Source organism: Lactuca serriola, chromosome 2 (genome assembly GCF_051521515.1).
Source record: "Lactuca serriola cultivar US96UC23 chromosome 2, Lser_US96UC23_V15, whole genome shotgun sequence".
NCBI classification, from domain to species: domain Eukaryota; kingdom Viridiplantae; phylum Streptophyta; class Magnoliopsida; order Asterales; family Asteraceae; genus Lactuca; species Lactuca serriola.
Genome location: NC_136409.1, coordinates 171,807,411 through 171,828,385, shown reverse-complemented (window position 1 = coordinate 171,828,385; position 20,975 = coordinate 171,807,411). Strand labels below are relative to the sequence as shown.

The following is a 20,975-nucleotide window of genomic DNA, read 5'->3' as shown; positions in this document are numbered from 1 at the left end:
TTAAGACCTGTAACACCCGAAATCAGGAAGGCCAAGAAAGGAAATGTAACATCCCAAGTCAGAATCAAGAGTTCAGGGGGTAAAGTGAAAATGAAGAAGGGGACTCGACGAGTAGGTATTCCGACTCGCCGAGTCGGAGCGGGATTTGGTCGCGAGTTAAGTGACCAACTCGCCGAGTTGGTAGCTGGACTCAACGAGTTGGTGCTGAAGAGAGAAAAACCCTAATCCCGGGGTTATGACCTATATAAAGAATGTTATGTTCCTCCTTGAGAATTTTACCTTCCCTTTGAGTTCCAGAAACCCCAAAATTCGTGTGAGGCTTCATTATTGAGGAGATTATGGGCTTAGAAGAGGAAATTGGTGGAAGGAGCTTGAGAAATTGGAAGTTAGCATCAAGGGCTTGTATAGATCTGTGACCTACATCAGTTTTGGGCACATCTCTAAGGTAAGGAGCCTTATCTTAAGCTATTTCCTTTTTGGTTTATCATTGGTGGTTGTTTTAGGAGTCCCTTAGCTTGTTTTGAGACCTATCTTGGATTTGAGAGTTAGATCTGGGGTTGCTGCTCCAGATCTAGACTCATGATGGATTAGATTGTCATAAAGCTTCAGTTCTTGGGTTGTTGGTAAAGCCCCTTTGTCTAAAATCCAATCCCTAGCATGTTTTGGGCTTATATCTCTTTGGTATCACGTAAAGTTTGCACCTTTACGCGAGGGATAGCTTGTAGAAGGGTAGATCTATGGATTCGAGCCCCTGCATGGATTGAAAAGCCTCTGAATGGATTGAGAACTGGAGATACCCGACAAGTCACATGGGTGTACTCGACGAGTTGTATGAATTTGTGCATGAACTCGACGAGTTGGAAGAACAACTCGGCGAGTCTGTTGAAGATTGCCTTGGACTCGGCGAGTCTGGTCATGAAACCCTAACCTTTTCTAGTTGAGTCATGAATCGGTGAGTCGAGGGATGACTCGGTGGATTGAGCAGGATGGGACTCGAAGATTCTTGGACTCGGCGAGTAGAGTTAGTCAAGAAGTTTGACTTTGACCAAGATTTGACCAGTTGACTTCTAGGGGTATTTTGGTAATTATTGGTATTTATTTGAGTTCAGTTGTTTGGTGTTGACCAGTGGAAGAGTTTGTGTCGGAGGTTGGAGCAGCGTGATCTTATTTCTTCAGCCGACAGTTGCAGGTGAGTCTTCTCACCATACCAATGGGTCTAAGGCACCAAGGCCGACCCATCTTTTGTTGTGTGATATGATAGTTAGCTTTATGCTAGGTGGTATGCTGCTAATTAAGTGTTATGCTAGTTGTCTTTGTGATACTTGCATGGAAGACCATGTGGGGTAGCTCATGGCATTGGATGTAAGACCATGTGGGGTAGCCCATGGCAGTCCTAGGTAAAGACCATGTGGGGTAGCCCATGGCACACTGGTAAAAGACCCTGGGGGTAGCCCACGACATCCTTATAGGTTTCTGTGCGTGTTATGTGTAGATATTTATGTGATGCATGAATTGCTGTTTAGTTATATATGGTATTTGTAGGGAAGACCCCGGGGGAAGCCTGTGGCATTGGGTGTAAGACCATGTGGGGTAGCCCATGGCAGTCCTAGGTGAAGACCATGTGGGGTAGCCCATGGAATTGGATGTAAGGCCATGTAGGGTAGCCTATGGCAGTCCTAGGTAAAGACCATGTGGGGTAGCCCATGACACTATTACAGGTTTTATGTATGCATGGCTTATGTGATATATGGTAGCCTTTATAGCTAACAGTATATATGAGATGTGTGTAGCTTTTATAGCTAACAGGATATGAAATATGTGGTTTGTGTGAATGGTATGCTCTGGGAAACTTACTAAGCTTCGTGCTTACAGGTTTGTTTATGGTTTTAGGTATCATCGTTTTGGAAAGGAAGAGCTCGGGTTGATCGTAGTGCACACACCTATGATTTCCGCAATGAATGATTTTGGGATAAACTCTGATAAACGATTGATTGACTATGATTTGATTGTTTGAATTAAATGGTATCTATGTTTTAGTTATATTAAAAACGAAATTTTTACCCCTAATTTTTAGGATGTTACAAGTTGGTATCAGAGCCTTGGTTTGAGGGATTCAGACATACTTTCAGGTGTGTCTGAACTCAGACTGAGGATCTGGAAGGTTTTTTTTAAAAGGAAAATGTTTTCAAGGAAAAGTTTTCTAAGAAAAGAAAGTGTGTGGTGCATGCAATCGGCCGAGCTCAAGTAAGTTTCCCCAGAATACCCACATTTGTTATTTGTTATGATTTGGTTATGAATCTGAATATCGCATGCTAGTTAGGGCTAGGAAGGATGCCTTCGTATGCTATATGAGCTCTTAGACTCGCATGCTAGTGCTGAGTAGACAACGGTAGATTGGCCTGATATGTGATGTTTGTAGCCTTGGGATGCTGGATGCCATGATAGAATGATAATGACTATTGATATTGGTAACTGCTACGTGTATGTTTTAAAATTATATACGGTTAGGATCTCATGGCCATAGAATAATTGGTGCGGCTCGTTTCTTGTTCTGTGTACGATTTGAATGCATAAGGCAGCCGTCAGCGAGGGTGGATGTGGACAACTTGGGTTGTGGTATGTGGGCCGGATATTCTATGATCGTTTATGGGTCGGATATTACCCTAGGATGAGCCTAGGATGAGATTTGTGTCAGGAGTGTGTCTGCACGAATGCTGCTTGCTTTGTGCTTTGTGGAACTCTTTAGTGATGGGAGTCAGCTACTAAGTGGATGTGACGATATCCAGGAGGTAGATGACTGGCATCGTGTGGAGTTACTCAGCAACTGATGGCAGGGCGAGGTCGGGAACCTAGGAAAGCCTAGGATATGCTCCAGTGAGTTAGTGGGGCGGTTCAGTGTGGTTGGGAGCCTAAGGGGAGACCTAGGAGATGCATTGATGGCCATTGTGTTGCTGTTTAGCAGACATTTAGTACATCAGGGAAGTAGGTGACTTAGAGGATTTAGGATGATTCCGGAGGAAAGTATGGATAGGTGTGGAAGGTAGTATTGGGCCCGTACTACTGAAAGCGCAGGATCCATACTCGAATCAGGGAAAGTCTTGAAGAATCCAGGAAACTTGGGAAAGGAATTCGTGGTTACGAGTGGACTGTGGGGATAGCTGCAGGGTAGAATACGGATGAGCACGCAAGGGGAAGGACCAGGGTTTTGTCCTGGCTCCGATAAAGAGCCAGTTAGCAGAAGGACTGCCAGGATTTGGGGTTCGCATTGGATCTCTTGCATCAGGCAGCAAGGATTGATTGGTGCGATCTATTGCACTTTTGGAGTTAAAGACTTTGTCCTGAGAATAGTTTGTAACCGGTTGGGAGCATAGGTTGCTCCATATATTGCAGATCGGACGTGGACGAATGAGCAGGTGGGTGTGTCAGGGTGCGAGACCCTGAGCGTTATGATTTCTAGAGTTCGAGAGCAGGGATTGATTAGGGTCACCTTTGGAAAAAGGGACCAGCCCGGGTGCCTATAGTGGAGGATCTCGGGAGGGGGATCCAGGAGTTTGGATCAACTTTTGAGAGGCCAACAGGGCCGGATTCGGTGCAACACTTGCGAAAACTACGCGATGGAGTTTCGTTACAAAGGATTGGATTGCCATTGGGATCGGGATGAAGTGTTGCATCATGTTTTCCGGATGGTCGAGGTAACTCAGGAAGAGATGGTCAGGATTCCCCCACGTGTTTGCGGTCATGCTATCTTCGGTCATTTCCGGAGGTATCGGTAAATTATAATCTTGGGGGTGTGATAGTTAGACCTCGGGTCGGATGTCTGTTATTGTTCGAGTTAGCAAGAGTATCAGGTGCCAGCTAGCGCGCCGAGGAATCTTTAAGGAGCTTTCAGATGGACGTATCTTGCGGAGTGGATTCCGCACATACCAGGATCGCTTCGAGTCATCGTCAGAGGCTATCCAGTGATCTAGGTAGCTACAGGTGTAGCAGGTTTGGCTACGTCAGCAGGGAATTCCCATAGGGGGAGAGTCCGTCATATTGTCGTTGAAGGTAGATGGGGGACAAGGAAGTCAACCACTTGACGATTAGGGAGGAGCAGTGAGGGCACCGACTCCAGTTATCTCAGAATTTTCAGTACGCGCGTGTTATTTTGGGTATGGCCTGGATTGGTTCCGGGGATTATATGAGGGGATTATGAATAGGTTCCGGTAACCTTAGATATCATGTTTGGAAAGGCTTCCGAGGTTGTCAAGGGAAGAGAGAGTATTGTTGCTGAAGATTTGGTTAGACCATATGACCTCTGGTCAGCAAGAACCGAGTATAACAGTATTTAAAGCATCCAAATCTGTTGATAGGGTTGGGATTCAGAGATGTTAGCGTTTCTGGAAGTTGTATTGTTTTGGAAAGGGTTATTATTGGTGTTCTAGTTTTGTTAGGCACCTCCCGTTAGCAAATTGACCATTAGAGCGAGAGAGAGGATGTGGGAATCCTTCAATTTTCATGTGCCAAGCGGACTTAGTCGAATCTAAGTGGGGGAGAATTAAAAGATGACTTAGGAATGGACAATGGTTTTGGAATTGCATTGATGTCAGATCAGCATAAGGTATGTATCTTAGTTGTATTTTATTTATTAATTAAAGTTGCCTATACTATTTTACAATTTAAATTGTTAATGTGAAGGGACTATTGGAAGCTGTGAAGGAGATTTTGCCTACTGTTGAACACAGACAGTGTGCAAGGCATGTTGTTGCCAACTTTAGGAAAATATTCCCCAGAGTAATGTATGAGAAAATGTTTTGGAAGGCATGCAAGGCATCTACTAAGCCTTTACACAATGCAGCAATGAAGGAAATACAACATCTCAATTCTTCAGCCTTTGAGTATCTAACAGAAAAGAACCCACGATCATGGTGTAGAGATTTTTTTGAGGAGGGCAAGATGTGTGATGCTGTAGAGAATGGGTTGTCGGAGAGCTTTAACAATGTTATAAGAGATGCAAGGAAGAAACCAATCATCACAATGCTTGAAGAGATTAGATTGTATGTTATGGAAAGGCAGTTTCATTTGAGCATGAAAGGCAGTTCATGGCCAGATTTTAAACCATGTCCATCAATTAGATCCTTGTTGAATCAACTGAAAAAAGCTCAAAGGTAAACTTAGTTTGTGTTTGTTAACATCATAGATAATACTAAACTTACACTAACTTTTAGACAATATTATTAGATATTGGCAGGTTTTACCAAGTGGGTTGAGCCAATTTGAGACAAGAAACTTAGCAGAGTCTTATGTCGTTGACTTAGACAAGAAGACATGTTCTTGTAGAGTTTGGCAACTAAATGGGTATGGGTGTGTGCACTCAGTTGCACCTATTAGTTACCTAAACAGAGATGTCAGAAGTTATGTGGATCCCATGTTCTTTGGAGCTTTTTATAGAAATGCTTACAAGTACCCACTGAGAGGGATGAATGGCAGCAATATGTGGCCAAGTACCAATTTCATACCACCATTGCCACCTTTGAAAAGGAAAATGCCAGGCAGGCCTAAAGTCAATAGAAGGAAGGACCCAGGAGAAAAGAGTACTAGACACACCGTGTCAAAGGTTGGGAAGAAAATTCTATGTAGTGTGTGTAAACAAGTTGGTCACAACAAGGCTACATGTCCGAAAGTTGAGAAGCCCAAAAAACTCAAGGTGAAGAGAAAGAGATCAACTACTAAAGGTGGTAATGAAGAGGAAGGAAGTGGTTCAAAAACAACTGTTGGACGTAAACAAAAGCAATCTCAAGGTAGTAATGAAGAGGAAGGAAGTGGTTCAAAAACAACAGTTGCACGTAAACGGAAGCAATCAGAGAGGATTAAAAAGAAAAAATTGGCAAAAAGGGTTGAAGGGAAAAATAGAGAAGGAAATTCTGGTGATAATCCAATGAATATTGAATAGACATAACTGTTATTTGGTATTGTGTTAAGACTAGGTTGGTTGTTGGATCTGTGTTTGTTGTTTTATGTGTTATTTAACTTTGTTTCGTAATAGTATTAGGGTACCCATAGTATTATTATGGTATGTGTTTGTTGAATGTTTTTTTTATGTACAATAGTAACACAAACAAAACAATGACACACAATAGCAGGGCACTAATAGGAAAGGGATTACAAATCCATTACATAACCATTACAAATACATTGGTAAACATGAAAGGAAACCATATTAGAAATAACCATAACTTCATCTTAATAGGAAAGGAAACCATATTTAATACGAATGGGATTACAAACCCTTTACATACCCATTACAACTTGTAGACTAATACCACAAAAAAACAGCCCAACTTAGAAATAACCATAACTTCATCTTTCTAACATCAGATTGAAGCTTCTTATTTGCCAGAACCAAATTTGTAACCAAAGTTGTATCAGCAGTCGTGTTAGTACTCTCCACTTCATCTGCCCAACATATGAAGCCATCACGAGGCCCCTACAATGGAAGTTATTATTTGTTATAGATTAAGTTACCAAACCCAGAAACAAATTATAAAAATCTAGGTCAACAGTTAACATGCAATTTACATTTACCTTTTTAGGGTAAGCATAAAAGAGTCGGCCAGGGTTGTATTTAGTAGTTGACGTTCGTAATATTGCTTCACATCCACACGAGCATTGAACTGATTTCATCGAACCCTTCATTTCAGTTAGGTCACTTGAACGGTAAGAAGAATATGAGAGCAAAAGAAAGCTTATTAAGCCCACATATGTGTCTGAAACATGAGTATATGTAAGGGTAAATTGTGAAAGGACGAAATTACCCTCTTTCACACTAATTAACTATAATTTCCATTAACTACTATTTTTCCATTAAATAAACCCGGTTACAAAGTTTAGTTTATACAAAATTGTTTGTGCTTAGACAGGTCTTCAATCACCTTCGCCAAAACAAACACATAAACCCTAATACACAACATTATACTACCAAAAGAAGACACATCCATACCTAATCAACACAAACACTACGAACCACCAACATAAACACCAACAAATCAGGGGTTCACGATACGAAGAAACTTCTCCACCATAAAACCAAAAGTCACAATCACAAGTCCAATCACCAATACAGTCAACGAAGTCACCTTTTTCTCCGTGCGCTCAATTCGACGATGTAATGCGAGTGACTGAACCCTGCTTAACACCAAATCTCGACCCATTTCTTCTTTGAACCGGGCGACTTCCATTTTCTGCTCTGCAATTTCTGCTCCACAATCACAATAAATCGTATGCAAATCGCCGAAGTTGAGACGGTCTCGTGAATTTATAGATATTGACTCCGGCGAAAGTGGTGGTGGGGTCGCCATCGTGACTCACGTGAATGCGAAGTATCGAGGTTATGTCGGATTGTCGGTAACCTTTAGTGGAAAAGGGTATTGAAGATTTAGGGTTTCATCGAATAAGTCACTGCTTTTATGGACTGATGGGTCCACAGTGACCCTTAGGCCCCAAGCAAGGAACCGGTCACAACTCAGTGACATGTACATGAGTTTACTCAGACTCAACTCACTTGCTGACTATGCTTATTACGTGTATGGTTTACCTGTTAAAACAGGTAACTAGATCAATTTAGCCGGTAAAGTAAAACTTGGTTCCTCTCAAGTGCGAAAAAAAAACAATAGGGATCATTTAAACCATAACTAGAAAGATGGTTGGGTCAGAGTGACATTTAACCAATTAAGAATTATGTTATTAAAAAATAGTTAAATGATTTTTTTCAAAAAATCATTATGAATTAAGTTATAAGAACTAAAATTGATTTAATAACCAAAAAAGTATCGATGAAACGATTAACATTAAAAAAAATAATAATAATGCTTGATTTGGAGAAAATAATGAAATATCAAAATGATAAGAAATATATTATAATTTAGTGAAAAGGATGTGTCTTCTGCTAAAAAAGAATCGCGGCTTTCCTTGTTTTCCTTTTGGTAACTTAGTTTGACTATTTGGTATTTTGATGTATTATTATTTGTTTTTATTATAGTCATATCAAAAATTCCTTTTCCGGTATTAATATGATTTCAACCGCTTTTTGTTCTTTTTGTTATATTTTACTATCGTTTCGTAGTTTATAAGATGTCCAAAAATATTAAAGTGTTTACAAACCTCTTAAACTGTCTTTACTAATAAAATTACATATTCATTTAATAATAATTCCTATAATCACATATAATATATTCTTTGTTTACAAAATTATACAAAAAATGTAACAACTAGCAACAAAATCCGACATGATCCATTGTAAGCATTGACCATTTTTCCAAAACATAACTCATTCATTTTAAGAATGGATTCATACATAATAGTTTTCCTCCGTGTGTTTTATAAAACATAAATTGTTGTGTATAAAAAAAATTATTGTATTAATATCATTTCTCATTTATTTTGTCATATATAGACTTATCTTTTATGAATGATGATTTGTAATTACAGAAAAGGGTATTCAAATTTTTTATTTAAGTAGATAAAAGCGACGAGTATAAAATTAATATGTTTGTTGGGTTTATGTGTTTGGGAAGTTAGAAAGAGGGTCGCTATTAGATGTGGGAAGGAAATTAGTTAGAAGTTGATTAAAATTTGACACAAGAAAAAGAAAGGGGAACGTTGAGTGGGTTTTGTTTCTCAAATAGCGTGAGGTTCAAGTATATAAATGAATGAATGAATGAATGAACGTCTTGATTTTGAACTTGAATGATAGCTTGCTGTTGGCTTCTCTTAATCAGCCCTTGTTTTTGTTGCTTCCTTATTACATCTTTAACTAATCCTATGGGCCCATCACTCTCACACACACACACAAAAGTCCATTTCACTTCCAATAACATCCTTATAAATACTTTCGTTTTGTAGATCTAGTTGACACTAGCTTAAAATAAATATAAAGAATGTAACCTTAAGTTCAATTTGAAAATAATAATATGATTGGACTCCGTGTGTGTACACTGAGCTCTTATGTTACTCATCTAGTAGAGACTTTTATGCTTGATTTTTGTTTGAACAATAACAAAAAGGTATATTAAGACAAAGAGATTAACAAAAAAAAAAAACAGTCAAAACAGTACATAGAATACAATTAACCTTTGAAAAGCCAACTTTGGTTCCTTTACCAAGCTAACCAATCAAGACTCGTGTTTTTTATTCTACAAGAAATCTAAGAAAGAAAATGAATCAAAATATTTTGAAAGATAAAAATCCATTGTCATAGTAGAAGAAACAAAAATGGTCTCCTTCTCGACATAATGCCCAAAATAAAACGAGATAACCACCTCTAAACACAGCTTCACATACTTAGATCATTGCACATGATCTGAAATCTCCAATCGCTCCAAAACCAAGGAGGAAGAATATCAGAATTATCCCATCAACGAAGGATTTTATCCCACAAATCCTTAGCAAAATTACAATTAATAGAGGTGTTGTGCAACCTCAAACTTCCAAGGCTAAAACAGCATAAGGAATACGTGAATTTGGATGTGATCTTCTTCTCTATAGTCATTTGGGTTCTTTGGACTTATCAGAAGATGTGCATTTTCGGTAGTCCAAATATAGGAAGTATTACATTTTTTATAGCATTGATGCGTTTTCTCTCGGATGATGACTGGTTGTAAAATTCAAAATTCTACTTTAATTGTATTTGTTTTGTTAGTGTCTAGCAAGCTTCCATTTTCTAAAAATGGTGTGTGTTCAAAAAAGAAGTCATTTCCGATTCATCTGTTTATGATTCTAAGAACAAAGTGGCATCATTCCTCAAAAAATCATGTACTAGAACTACAACCCACCATTACAAAGAGAAAAGATATTTACATTTTTTCATGAAGTTTTGAAATAGAATTAACCAAACCTCGTACGGGTTTGATACCTCTTGCCTCGATCTCAAACTCAGTTAAACTTAAACTTTTAGGACCTACTTTTGAAAATTAAACTTTTTTTTTTAAATTAAAAATGGTATTTTAAAAATGTTAATTAAAATAACTTATACGATGGTAACATTGTTGTGGTTGTTCTTCATGGGCCTCAGCTTCTACTGTGGCAGCAACGATATTTAGAAAATAAATGGGGTTTGATGATCTTTTGTGTATGAACGATATACTTTGATAATAGTTCATTCGCAGCTTCAATTTCATCATCATAAGATTCCATAGATTGTGTTTATCATTAGAGGACTTATAGTGCATGTTTAGCAAAATTAATTGATAGCTGATAGCTGAAAATTATAACTTTTATTTGTTATATATGCATTTGATAAAAAAAAAAAAACAGGAGTAAACTTGATATATTTAAAAAACCAAAAAAGAGCAACTACAAATGCCATATGAAAGTAAGAAACTATAATACAAATTCAGTTTTATAACTTATAATACCAAATTTGGCATCATATAACGCCAATTTAGGATGAAAAACAGAGTGTAGTTGAAGTACATTTTTACATACTTATACACTAGGTTGGAGATGCCAAGCCATCAGCCTTTTTCCCATATTATGCAACTCCACTTACAATTATAATCACATTAATTTCATTGGCTAGCCCAATGACAAAATTTATACAGTAATAACACACCTCATTATTTTGCAAATTAATGCATCTATATTTTATAATCTTAACACACTTATTCAATACCCAACTACATTGAAAAATGAAGTAACCTGATGTATGCAACACTTGAGACTTGGCAAAAGTAACATTTTACTAAAGAACCAACCTAATTCCAAGTATAAAGCTTCTTACTTCTAAACATAAACCCGTAACTGATCTTTCAAACACCAAAAAAAACCATTATTCAAGTCTAAAGGGGTGTTTGGACTAGCTTTTTAGCTTATTGCTTATAGTTTATTTGTGGTTGGAATAAACAACAATAATTGTGGTTGGAATAAACAGCAATAAGGATGCTAATTATTATTAGCTTATTTATGGATTTTATCCAAACCCTACTCAAATTAGCTTATTGTGGAAATTCGTAATAAACACCTTTTTTTTTTTTTTTTTCCTATCAAACAACCCTATGAATCCATCCTAGTTTTAGACTTTTAAATCAAGTAGCTTGATTTCGTTACAAAAATCATAATCTAACAAATTCACTAGATAGAACTGCTTCAAATCATGCACATGGATACAATCATTTATATGAATGAAAAATCAACAATGCAACCAACACATCAGTAATTTCACACAATATTTGATTAAAAAAAAAAAATTGCTCCCAAAAACCACTATTCAATCCACAATTCTAACCACTTATATTCCAATTCTAGTCTTTGCTGGAATCGGTATTCTGAGGAATAGCCTGAATGAACATTGGGTCATAACAGTAAACAAAGAACAACAATAACCAAGTATAAAATATCACCTACAATGAAACAGAATGATTCGTGATAAAGTAAGGTAAAGCGCATTAAACTGATGAAATCTGTAGGATCAACAAGAATTCCCAAAAACAATCCTCAATGTAACATAACATATTCAAAAGAAGCATTTAATAAGATAACAGAAAAATGAAAAACCTAATCGATCTCTTGGAGAGAGGCACCGGCGGCTACATCATCCTCGGTGAACTTTCCCTTTGACTTATCAGCGGAACGGCCCTTCGCCTTCCGGTCAAGCAACGACTTCCTGTCCTTATCAAGCTTGAGCTTAGTGACGACAACCTTTGAAGGGTTGATGCCTACATTGACTGTTTGCCCATTAACCTTCTCACGAGTGATCCGCTCGATATGGATAACCCACTTGCGACGGTAGACCTGAACAACCTTACCTTCACGGCCCTTGTAGGTACCACGAACAACCTGTACCTCATCGTCTTTTCGGACTGGGATTGACCGGACGTTGTACTTGCTGCGCAGCTCTGTGGAAAGGGGTGCGCTCATCAACACACGGCGGACGCTGGATGGCGCGGAGAAGTGCGCCTTCCTGCATTTCCGGCGAGAGCTGGTGACTCGTGGATTGTACTTCATCTCTCTCGCTCTCCCTCTCTTTCTCTCTCGGCTGTGTAGGGTTTGGGAGCTGGGATTTGGAACGGCGGCGAGAAAGATGATCTTATATGAGAAAGGTGATTTAGGGTTTGAGTGGAAAAGACTGAAATGCCCCTTGCTCTTTGGTCTATTTACAAAGATGAACGATTCTCTGTTTTCCTTTTAGCCCCCTATGTTTGGGAATCCTACATCCTCCTCCAAAACATTTACTCGTATTTTGGAACCACAAATATCGGACTTTTTATGTATAAAATCACTCTTTTTGTCCAAAAATGATAGTATTTGGTTGTATTGTGTTAAAAAAAGTATAACATTGGCCGAAGTGTTTTCAATACTCTTTGCAAAAACTCAAAAACCTAAATCATAGTTTATCATTTAAAGTAATAATTGTTGATTGAATATTTGAATATGGGTATAGGAGAGAGTACATGGGGGCTTCTCTTTTGGTACTAGGAACGAAGAAGGTCGTACACTTCTTGATTTTGCAACGGCTCGCAATTTGGTATTTTTAAACTCCTTTAAAAGAGGTCGGACATTTGATTATCTTTCGTTAGCACATAAACAAGAGCTAAAGGCATGCATAGATCGCAAGGTGATACGGGAGAGGAATGTGAATTGCAACACAAAAGTGTTGGTAATGGACTTACTAATTACTAATGAAATGAGGGTTTAAATGAGAGCCAAGGAAGCTAGACCGATGATCTTTTGGAAAAACTTTTTGGCATCGGGGAATTAGATGAAAAGTGTTGTCTTATAAGCAAAATTTGGAGTGGCATTCAAGGAACATTGTAAAGTTATGGAACTGTGTGACTTGCGCTATCTGAAACTATGTAAACGACACTATTGGGAAGTTGATAGGGAATGCCAACAAGTATAGACAATCATGGTGGTGGAGCACAAAGGTCCAAGATAAGGTCAAAGTTATACAAACTCGTTTTGAGTAGTTTTTAAATAGTGGCGAGGACATGGAAGAGTCGAAGTGGATGAAAAATACAATGAGAATAAATAGACGCTAACAAAGTAGTGGCAGAAACAAAAATAGTGGTAGATGAAAAGATAAGACACAAAAAGGGGGGAACTAAAATATAAAAGCTTATAAAAGCCACGAAGAGAGGGAAATAGACATAAAATGGAAAGTGACAACTGCACAACAATTTTTATTTCTACGCAACAATTTATATTTTATAGAGTTATACAATACAACATTTTAAAATACAAATTATTGTGTATGAGAAAAATTGTTGTGCACAAATCAATTTCCTTAAAAAATAAAACGTGTATTAAAAACAAAAACGATGTAGTTTTAGTCGAATAGAAGGATATTAAGTGGAATAAGGTGGTTACGTTTATTCTTGTGTTTTTCTTACAAGTTACAACACCCATTTTTTTCCTTTGTTTTCACACTTTTTTAATTTTATTGGTACTCTATGATTTACACTTTATTTTCTGCACTTTTCGTTTTGGCCTTAGTCCACGCTTTATTTTAGAGGAAATTACACGAATGGTCTCTCTGGTTTAGGGTAATTTGCGTGTTTGGTTCCTAACTTATTTTTTTAATTCGGAAGGTCCCTACTATTTGTTTTTGTTACACATTTGGTCCCTGTCTTACCTAAAAAAACTATTTTGCCCTTGATTTTTTAAAATATTTAAATAAACAAACCCAACCCCAACCCCCTCGTCTTACCTTACTTATCTCATCATTTTTTTTCTATTTAAATAATAGTCTTTTTAGTTAAGACAGAGACCAATCACGTAATAAAAACAAATAGTAGGGACCAAGCGCGTAACAAAAACAAACAGTAGGGACTTTCCGAGTTAGAAAAGTAAGTTAGGGACCAAACATGCAAATTATCCCAAACCATAGGGACCATTGGTGTAATTTACTCTTTATTTTATGCACTTTCCGATTGGGCCTTAGTCCATGGTTTTGTTTTATTGCATGTATACATGCCCAATGTTTATGTGCTTATTTACCTACTTTATTGAATGTTTCCTTCCATTGTTGATTTATTTCTTTACTCATACTACGTATTTTGCATGGTGGACATACATTTCATATACACAAAAACATCGGGCAAGTCAACTCACATGGAACTTGAAAATTCAAAACAACTCAAACAATCACACAAATTTGTTCATTACAACAAAACTTAAAAGGTTTCATTTTATATATAAATGCCCATTTTATACAATCCTCTCATATTAATTCTTCATGTAAGTCCTTGATAGCCAAAAATATTACACTATTTTACTCAAACTACATCATTACATGTAACTACATATGTGCAATTCTTAAGACTTAGTATTCTATACAGTTCGGTTTAATAGATTACAAGTTTACAATCGAAAAGGATGTAGAACATGAGCCAACCATATAAACAAATCAACCTAGTCTTTTAGCATAATCAAAATGACTAACACCTACCAGATTCAAGATCATCTACCGACATATGTGAATCCATTGAAGACCCCATTGCTAAATCATTATTCCTCTCATGTTGCTGAACTTCTACTTCACCCACATTATTAGCATTTGCATAAGACTCCTCTAAAGCCCGAAAGAAAGCATAAGGTCCCCAACCTTTATGATCATAAGTGTTAATGGCGATTTCTTGTCAAGAAGCAATCAAGATCCAAAAAGGGACATCAAAGTTCATACCTTTGGCATGATATGGTGGTGCAAAAAACTGCAAGTAGCAAAATATGGCCATTGTGATACCTACAATAATACATAATAATGCATGCTTTTTAAAAAGCAACAAGAAAGATAGTTATTAGCCTAATACAGAAACACACACACCTATAAGGCCTCCTACACATACATCCTGCCAGTGATGCCGATAGTTATCCACTCTAGAAATGGCAACAAGAGATGCAACAATCAAAGGGAGAAAAACTATGCATAGCTTTGCAGCATGGCCTTGTTGATCAAAAGCTCTTATTTTTCCAGATAAATAGAGCGATAAAAATCCCAAACCCGCAAAAGACCCTACAATAAAATCACAAAAAGACGTCTTTTTTGAATCTTGTATGAGTAATCAGAGGGTAAATGTGTCTTTTACTCACATGAACTATGCCCACTTGGGAAGCTTTTATGGCCTTGTCCTACAACATCGATATCACCATGACACTTAACATCTCCCCATTGATCATAAACCTGAAAATGATTGGAGAATTTTACAAGAAAATGGTGGTGGAATTGATTGATATGATGGAATGCGTACATCTATTCCGTCTGGAAAACAACGCCAGAAAAAGTCTGGGCGAGGTCGACCAATTGCACCTTTTAAAGCCTCTGTTATAACCCCAGTGATAAAAACAGAGAACAAAAGCCCTGTGGTAATTAACAGATGAACATCAAATTATTCTGATTCAATCGATTGAAGATAATGAGAATGAAGTTGAAAGATTTGATCACCTAGCACTGCATGGTGAAGATCATAAACATCTCTTCTACGAAGATAGAATGCCAGGAAGATAGCAATTGGCAATAGAACTGCATATAGCTAATTGAAGGAACATGAAATAAGAGAAATTAACCATGGAATTGTGTTTGTGTGTGGAAGATGGAGAAGATGAACTTACTGGAACAGTCCAAAATGGGATGGTGCTAGGCTTCATCGGATACTTGAGATCGGCCGTCATGTCTTTTCCGATAAAACGATGGAAAGGATGGAGAAGACCTAGAAGTCCCATCATTGCTGCTAGTAGTGCGAGAATCAACCAATCATGCATGTGAATCCTGGATATGGTTAGGCCATGAGACCTTATGGTATGTGTTGCAGGCTGTGAATTCATCATCCTGGTATAACGAAAAAGATTCATCAATTCCTATCCCCCAATTAGAAGCCAATTAGAATTAGATTCTATACTCGATTTAACTTCAGAAGAGCTAAAAAGTCAAAACCCACATGAAAAGCTTCGTGGAAATCGTAAAACTGAAAAGGTAACTCAAATTCTACGGAAAATACACGTATTCATTTATCACTATACAGAAATATACAAACTAATGGAAGAAGCATATGTAGTTATATACTAGGCCTTAAATGAAATAATTAGTCAAAATTGCAAACGGATTTTGGAAGGAAGAAGATATAAGCGTGAGGAAGAAGCTTCTTAAGAAAAAACAGAAAAACAAATATCGAGGAGAGATAACCATGAAGAAGAGAGAATCGCAGAGAGGGATAAGTAATTATTATGGTTACCTTGTATTAGTTATTCTCGTAGTGGGAAGTTAGAAATGAGGGGAATTTGGAGCAGGGCGTCGTTTACACTGCTATGATATTATATGATGGAAAAGTTTTAACAATGGTAGCATAAGGAATTACAGAAACAGAGATAGAAGGCGAAGTCTGTGTTTTTGTTGGAGAAGGATGGAAATGCCACGTTCATGGTGGTTTTGATGACATGGAAGGCCACGATAGAAAGCACCGGAATTTTTGCTAGGAAGTTCCACGCATCTTTAAAAACATTTAATATTTGAATAAGTTTTTATTAAAGATCTCGACATAAAAAAAACAAAAATAGTTTTTATTTGAGAATTCTTTAATATAAATTTTAGAAATAATATTATGTAATTTTTTTTCCTAAAATAGTTTTTGTGAAATATTTTTTTGTGTGCACAGTTCTTTCGGAACAAACATTAAGGGTGCGTTTGGTTGGCAAAATATGAATGGAATTCGAGGGAAAATAATTACAATTCTTTCGAATTCATGCGTTTGGTTGAACTTAGAGGAGGGAAAAAGATTCCTAAATTAAATAAACTTTCCACCATATGGAGGAAAGGGAATTCCTTGCAAAGTTGGATGGAAAATATTCATTCTCATCAAGAAAAGTAAAAGATTACAAAAATACTCTTTGACTTATCAGAAAACCCCCACCACTGCTACCACCGCCACCACCACCACCATCGTTGCCGCCCACCGACCACCACCACTACTACCGCTACCACCACAACCACTACCACCGCCGTCGTTGCCACCACCGTCGCCACTGCCACCGACCACCACTACTACCGCCATGACCACCACTCACCACCACCGTCGCCGTCACCATCACCGCCGCCGCCACCCACAACTACTGCCTGCGATGCCACCACCATTACCATCATCGTCGTTACCACCGTCGTCACCGCCTCCGACCACCACTACCATTACCCACCACCACTACCAATGCCATCACCCACCACCACTAATAACACTACCACCACCACTACTAATGTTGCCACCATCGCCGCTACCACCACCGCCACCGCCACCAGTCGCCACTACCACCACCAGCACCATCACTGCCATCGTTGTCACCACCAGCTGACACTGCCACCATCATCACTACTTCTGCCACCACAATCAATGTCACCACCACCGTCGCAGCCACCGTCACCACCACCGTCGCAACCACCATCACCGCCACCTACCATTGTCGTTGCCATCACCGCCACTGCCACCACCGCCGAAATTTTACTGTTTTTTATAATTTTCATAATGTATTTTTACAAATAAGTTATAAAACAAGGTAAAATTAAGCAAAACAGGAAAAAGGGTAATTATATCATTTTACATGAATATCAATTCCATTTCTTGCAAACCAAACAGATTCTAGAATTAATTCCAATTCCATTTCCTGCAAACCAAACAACATATCGAATTGGATTCAAACTCATGACAGATTCCTTTTCCAATTCCAATTCAGATTCCTTCAGCAACATTTTGCGAACCAAACAACACCTTAAGTATCATCGTCTTTATAACTAACATCGTTATATTGGTGTTAACTATAAATAAATAAAAAACCATAATGTCTTTTATTATTATTATTATGCTAGAACACAAAAAATGTACTGTCACGTAGGCGACATTTATTTTTGTCACAAAAATATGGTTTCACGAATCATGTCACACACAAGAAGTAGTGTCACACTCAGTTCCGGGGAGAATTCGCAAAACTCCATTTCCATCAAGAATTGAATTTTAATTATTTTTATTTTTAAATAAATAAAATGTTTAGTTTTAATTAAAAACAAAAGATTTCATTTATTAAAAATAAAAACCATCACATTACTTAAAAAAAAAAAGATAACATGACATTAAAAAAAATATCCTACAAAATTAGAAAATAAAAAACTAGAAAGCTTAAACCTACAACTTAAAAAAAAACAAAAAAAATAAAAAAAAAAATCAAATGATTAAAAACTTGGAAAAAAACTAGAAATTAAAAACGATTAGCATAACGTTTTTTCATGTCTTCCTTCATCGTCAAAACAATTTGAAGCGCATCCCCGATCATATTCGACGTGTCCATCACTAGCACTCTCAGTCGTTGTCCCTTTGTTTCCGAGTCTCTCTATCCGAAGGAAGTTGCAAAAATTTATCCATTCTATCTTTTATGTCCTGCACATTCTCGCCCATTTCTTTCAAGTCATTTGATTCTGACGTTTTGCCCTTACCTTTTCTTTTTGTTTTGTCCCTTCCCATTGGTCGCGTAGGGGGGGGGGACACTTTAACGGGCTCATCATCGTTGAGGTCGAAACTAACACGAGCATTTGATGAAGTGTGTTCGGATTCAGAAGTTCTTGACCGTTTTGATCCGCTATCGATGTGCTCATCGATTGTTTTTGATTTTTCCATTTTTTGTTGCCTTTTAGTAGATTCCAAACTTCAAAAACTTGAAAGTATTTTTTTCTCTTTTTGGTAAATGTTAGAAGCTTTCTCCAAGATCACATCGTCACTTTTGTCGCTTTTCCATTGTCGTTTCATGTTGTCATACAAATCGTTAAAGAACATGACGTCTTTGTTCATCTTTCCCCATTTCGATTAGACTTGATGTTTAGAACAATATGGTTGTAGGTTCATTCCTTTGTGGAACCTAGCTCTAATGCACATCCAAAAACAATCATGTTTTTGGTCCGCTCCCATCTTCGCATCCTCTGAAATGTCAATCCATGATTGTGCTAATAATAACACTTAGTGAGGTTCCCACATTTTAGATTTTTCCTTCTCTTTTCTTTTATTTCTTGGTTGAGAGGGTTGAGTTTGTGGAACAAATTCGGGTTCGTATTCGAAAATGAGTGTTTGTGGTTGTGATTGTGTTTGTGTAACAAACTCTGGTTGAGAATCAAAATCAGAAGGATCAAAATATGGGTCAAATTGTGTTTGCGTTTGTGGAAGTGGTTGTGTAGGGTGTTGTGGTTGTTGGATATGTTGCGGAAAATAGGGGAAGCATACCCCCGTAGTGGTAGAAAGGGGGCGAATAAACCGGTTGATCGAGTGAAGATATTAAAGTTGTGGTTTTTCTAGTAGGTGTTTTTTGGTTGGTAGGATTTTTGGAGGATGACATTTTTGTAGGTTTTAGAATGAAGAAGATGGTAAAAAATGAAGTGGTTGTGAGTTATGTTGGTTAATATGCTAATGTATTTATAGTGTTAGTAAAAAATTGACCGTTTGCAACAGTAAAGAAAATGTGGCCAATCAAAAATGTCCGAGAAGCGCTCCCTCCCACAACCATAGTGTGGCCTCAGCCGCATCCCACTCTGTTTGGTCTTAAACCGTCTCTCTCTCTCTCTCTCTCTCTCTCGTTTACGGATTTGTTCAAAACTTAAGATCATACCCACGAACACACACATGCACACACAGACAAAACTAGACATATACATGAGGAGCATACATACTCTCTCTCTCTCTCTCTATCACACTCTCTCTCTAAATCGAAATCCACCTCATGAATATGAAATCAAAACCCACATAAAAAAATTAAAACCCAACTCAAAATTTTTGACCAGAAGCAATCAGTTATATATATATATATATATATATATATATATATATATATATATATATATATATATATATATATATCACTAAAGAAAACTCCCATGTTCTTTACCATCAATTTGCAGGTTAGAATGACGCATAACTATAAAATGATGGAGAATAAGGTATTTTCAGCTCTAAAGATGAAAACAACAATAGTAGAGTTTGGTTGTGATGGTTGTTGATCGAGATGGGTAAAGAATGTAGAGAAGACGATGAATAGTAGTTGTTGTTTGGTCGAACCTGTATTTCTTCACCTTTCATCAGAAACCCCCATGTTTCAACCTGTTTCTTTACCTTCATACACAATAGCATTCTCTTTCTACTTGAAATTCATTCTCACCTAAATAATCAATTTTTGGTTTTGGATAAAATGAAGTCGCATAACATGAAGGAGTGGGGATTTTTCATCTTTAAGAATCCATTTGATTTTGGTGTAATGGTTTTAATCCGACATAGTTCTTGGTGCGGAGAAGTTCATTTGATGAGGAAAATTCATCGGAGCGGAGAGACGAGTCAACACGAAGTGGGGAGTGGAACTCGTTGAGTTTGGAATCGGTTTCGGAGATTGATCGACAATTAGTGACAGAGTTGTGGTGGCAATGGTATAAAGAGAGGTGAAAGATTACATTAGAGTAACAATGGTGGTGGTGTTATGGTGGTTTGAAGCATATAGAGATGAAGATCTAGGTGAGGTGATAATGAATAGAGAAAGAGAGAGATGGTTGTCTTCAAGATTGATGAGAGGGAAGAGAGATGACCAGAGGGTTAAAAGGGTGATAAAGGAATGAAGGATAAAGGAAGAAGGAGGAGACGGGGTGTGGCTAAGTGGTGGGCCCATTTATTTTTAAATAACAAAAAATAATAATTAAAATAAAAAAAGTTAAGAACAAAAAAGTAATTTTACATAGGTTTAACTAAAAAATTTAATAGAGTTAATTAAAAGGACTAGTAGTGGGAGAAATTTAAAACTAAAAAGGACCACTGATATACAAAGTTTGTTGTAAAGTGATCATTCAAGCAAAATTGTTTCATAAAGATTGGTTTACGGACAAAATCAAAATCATAAGGACCATTTGTGATTTTTTTTTGGAAATATGAATAATCCTTGTGATTTCCAAACATACTCCAATGATTATTTATGTGCTCTTCTAGTCACTTCATCATTTG

The 20,975-nt window shown here is 37.4% G+C and overlaps 3 protein-coding genes across 3 annotated transcripts; 1 reads left to right on the top strand and 2 right to left on the bottom strand.

Annotated features, from left to right (window-relative positions):
- Window positions 1–4,555: 4,555 nt before the first annotated feature.
- Window positions 4,556–5,932, top strand: LOC145089787 (uncharacterized). Its single transcript, XM_079028182.1, has 3 exons — window positions 4,556–4,600; window positions 4,678–5,147; window positions 5,221–5,932. The coding sequence occupies exons 1-3, from the start codon at window positions 4,556–4,558 to the stop codon at window positions 5,930–5,932; spliced, it is 1,227 nt and encodes a 408-aa protein (XP_078884308.1).
- Window positions 5,933–11,394: 5,462 nt separating this feature from the next.
- LOC145087405 (large ribosomal subunit protein uL24z-like) lies at window positions 11,395–12,046 on the bottom strand. The gene has a single exon (XM_079025356.1). The coding sequence runs from the start codon at window positions 11,977–11,979 to the stop codon at window positions 11,530–11,532; it is 450 nt and encodes a 149-aa protein (XP_078881482.1). The 5' UTR covers window positions 11,980–12,046; the 3' UTR covers window positions 11,395–11,529.
- A 2,243-nt stretch (window positions 12,047–14,289) lies between these two features.
- On the bottom strand, window positions 14,290–16,320 carry LOC145090591 (lipid phosphate phosphatase 2-like). Its single transcript, XM_079028736.1, has 8 exons — window positions 16,203–16,320; window positions 15,583–15,799; window positions 15,416–15,503; window positions 15,222–15,331; window positions 15,064–15,154; window positions 14,798–14,986; window positions 14,657–14,716; window positions 14,290–14,578 (listed from the first exon to the last, which is right to left on the bottom strand). The coding sequence occupies exons 2-8, from the start codon at window positions 15,796–15,798 to the stop codon at window positions 14,412–14,414; spliced, it is 921 nt and encodes a 306-aa protein (XP_078884862.1). The 5' UTR covers window position 15,799; window positions 16,203–16,320; the 3' UTR covers window positions 14,290–14,411.
- Between the last annotated feature and the right edge of the window lie 4,655 nt (window positions 16,321–20,975).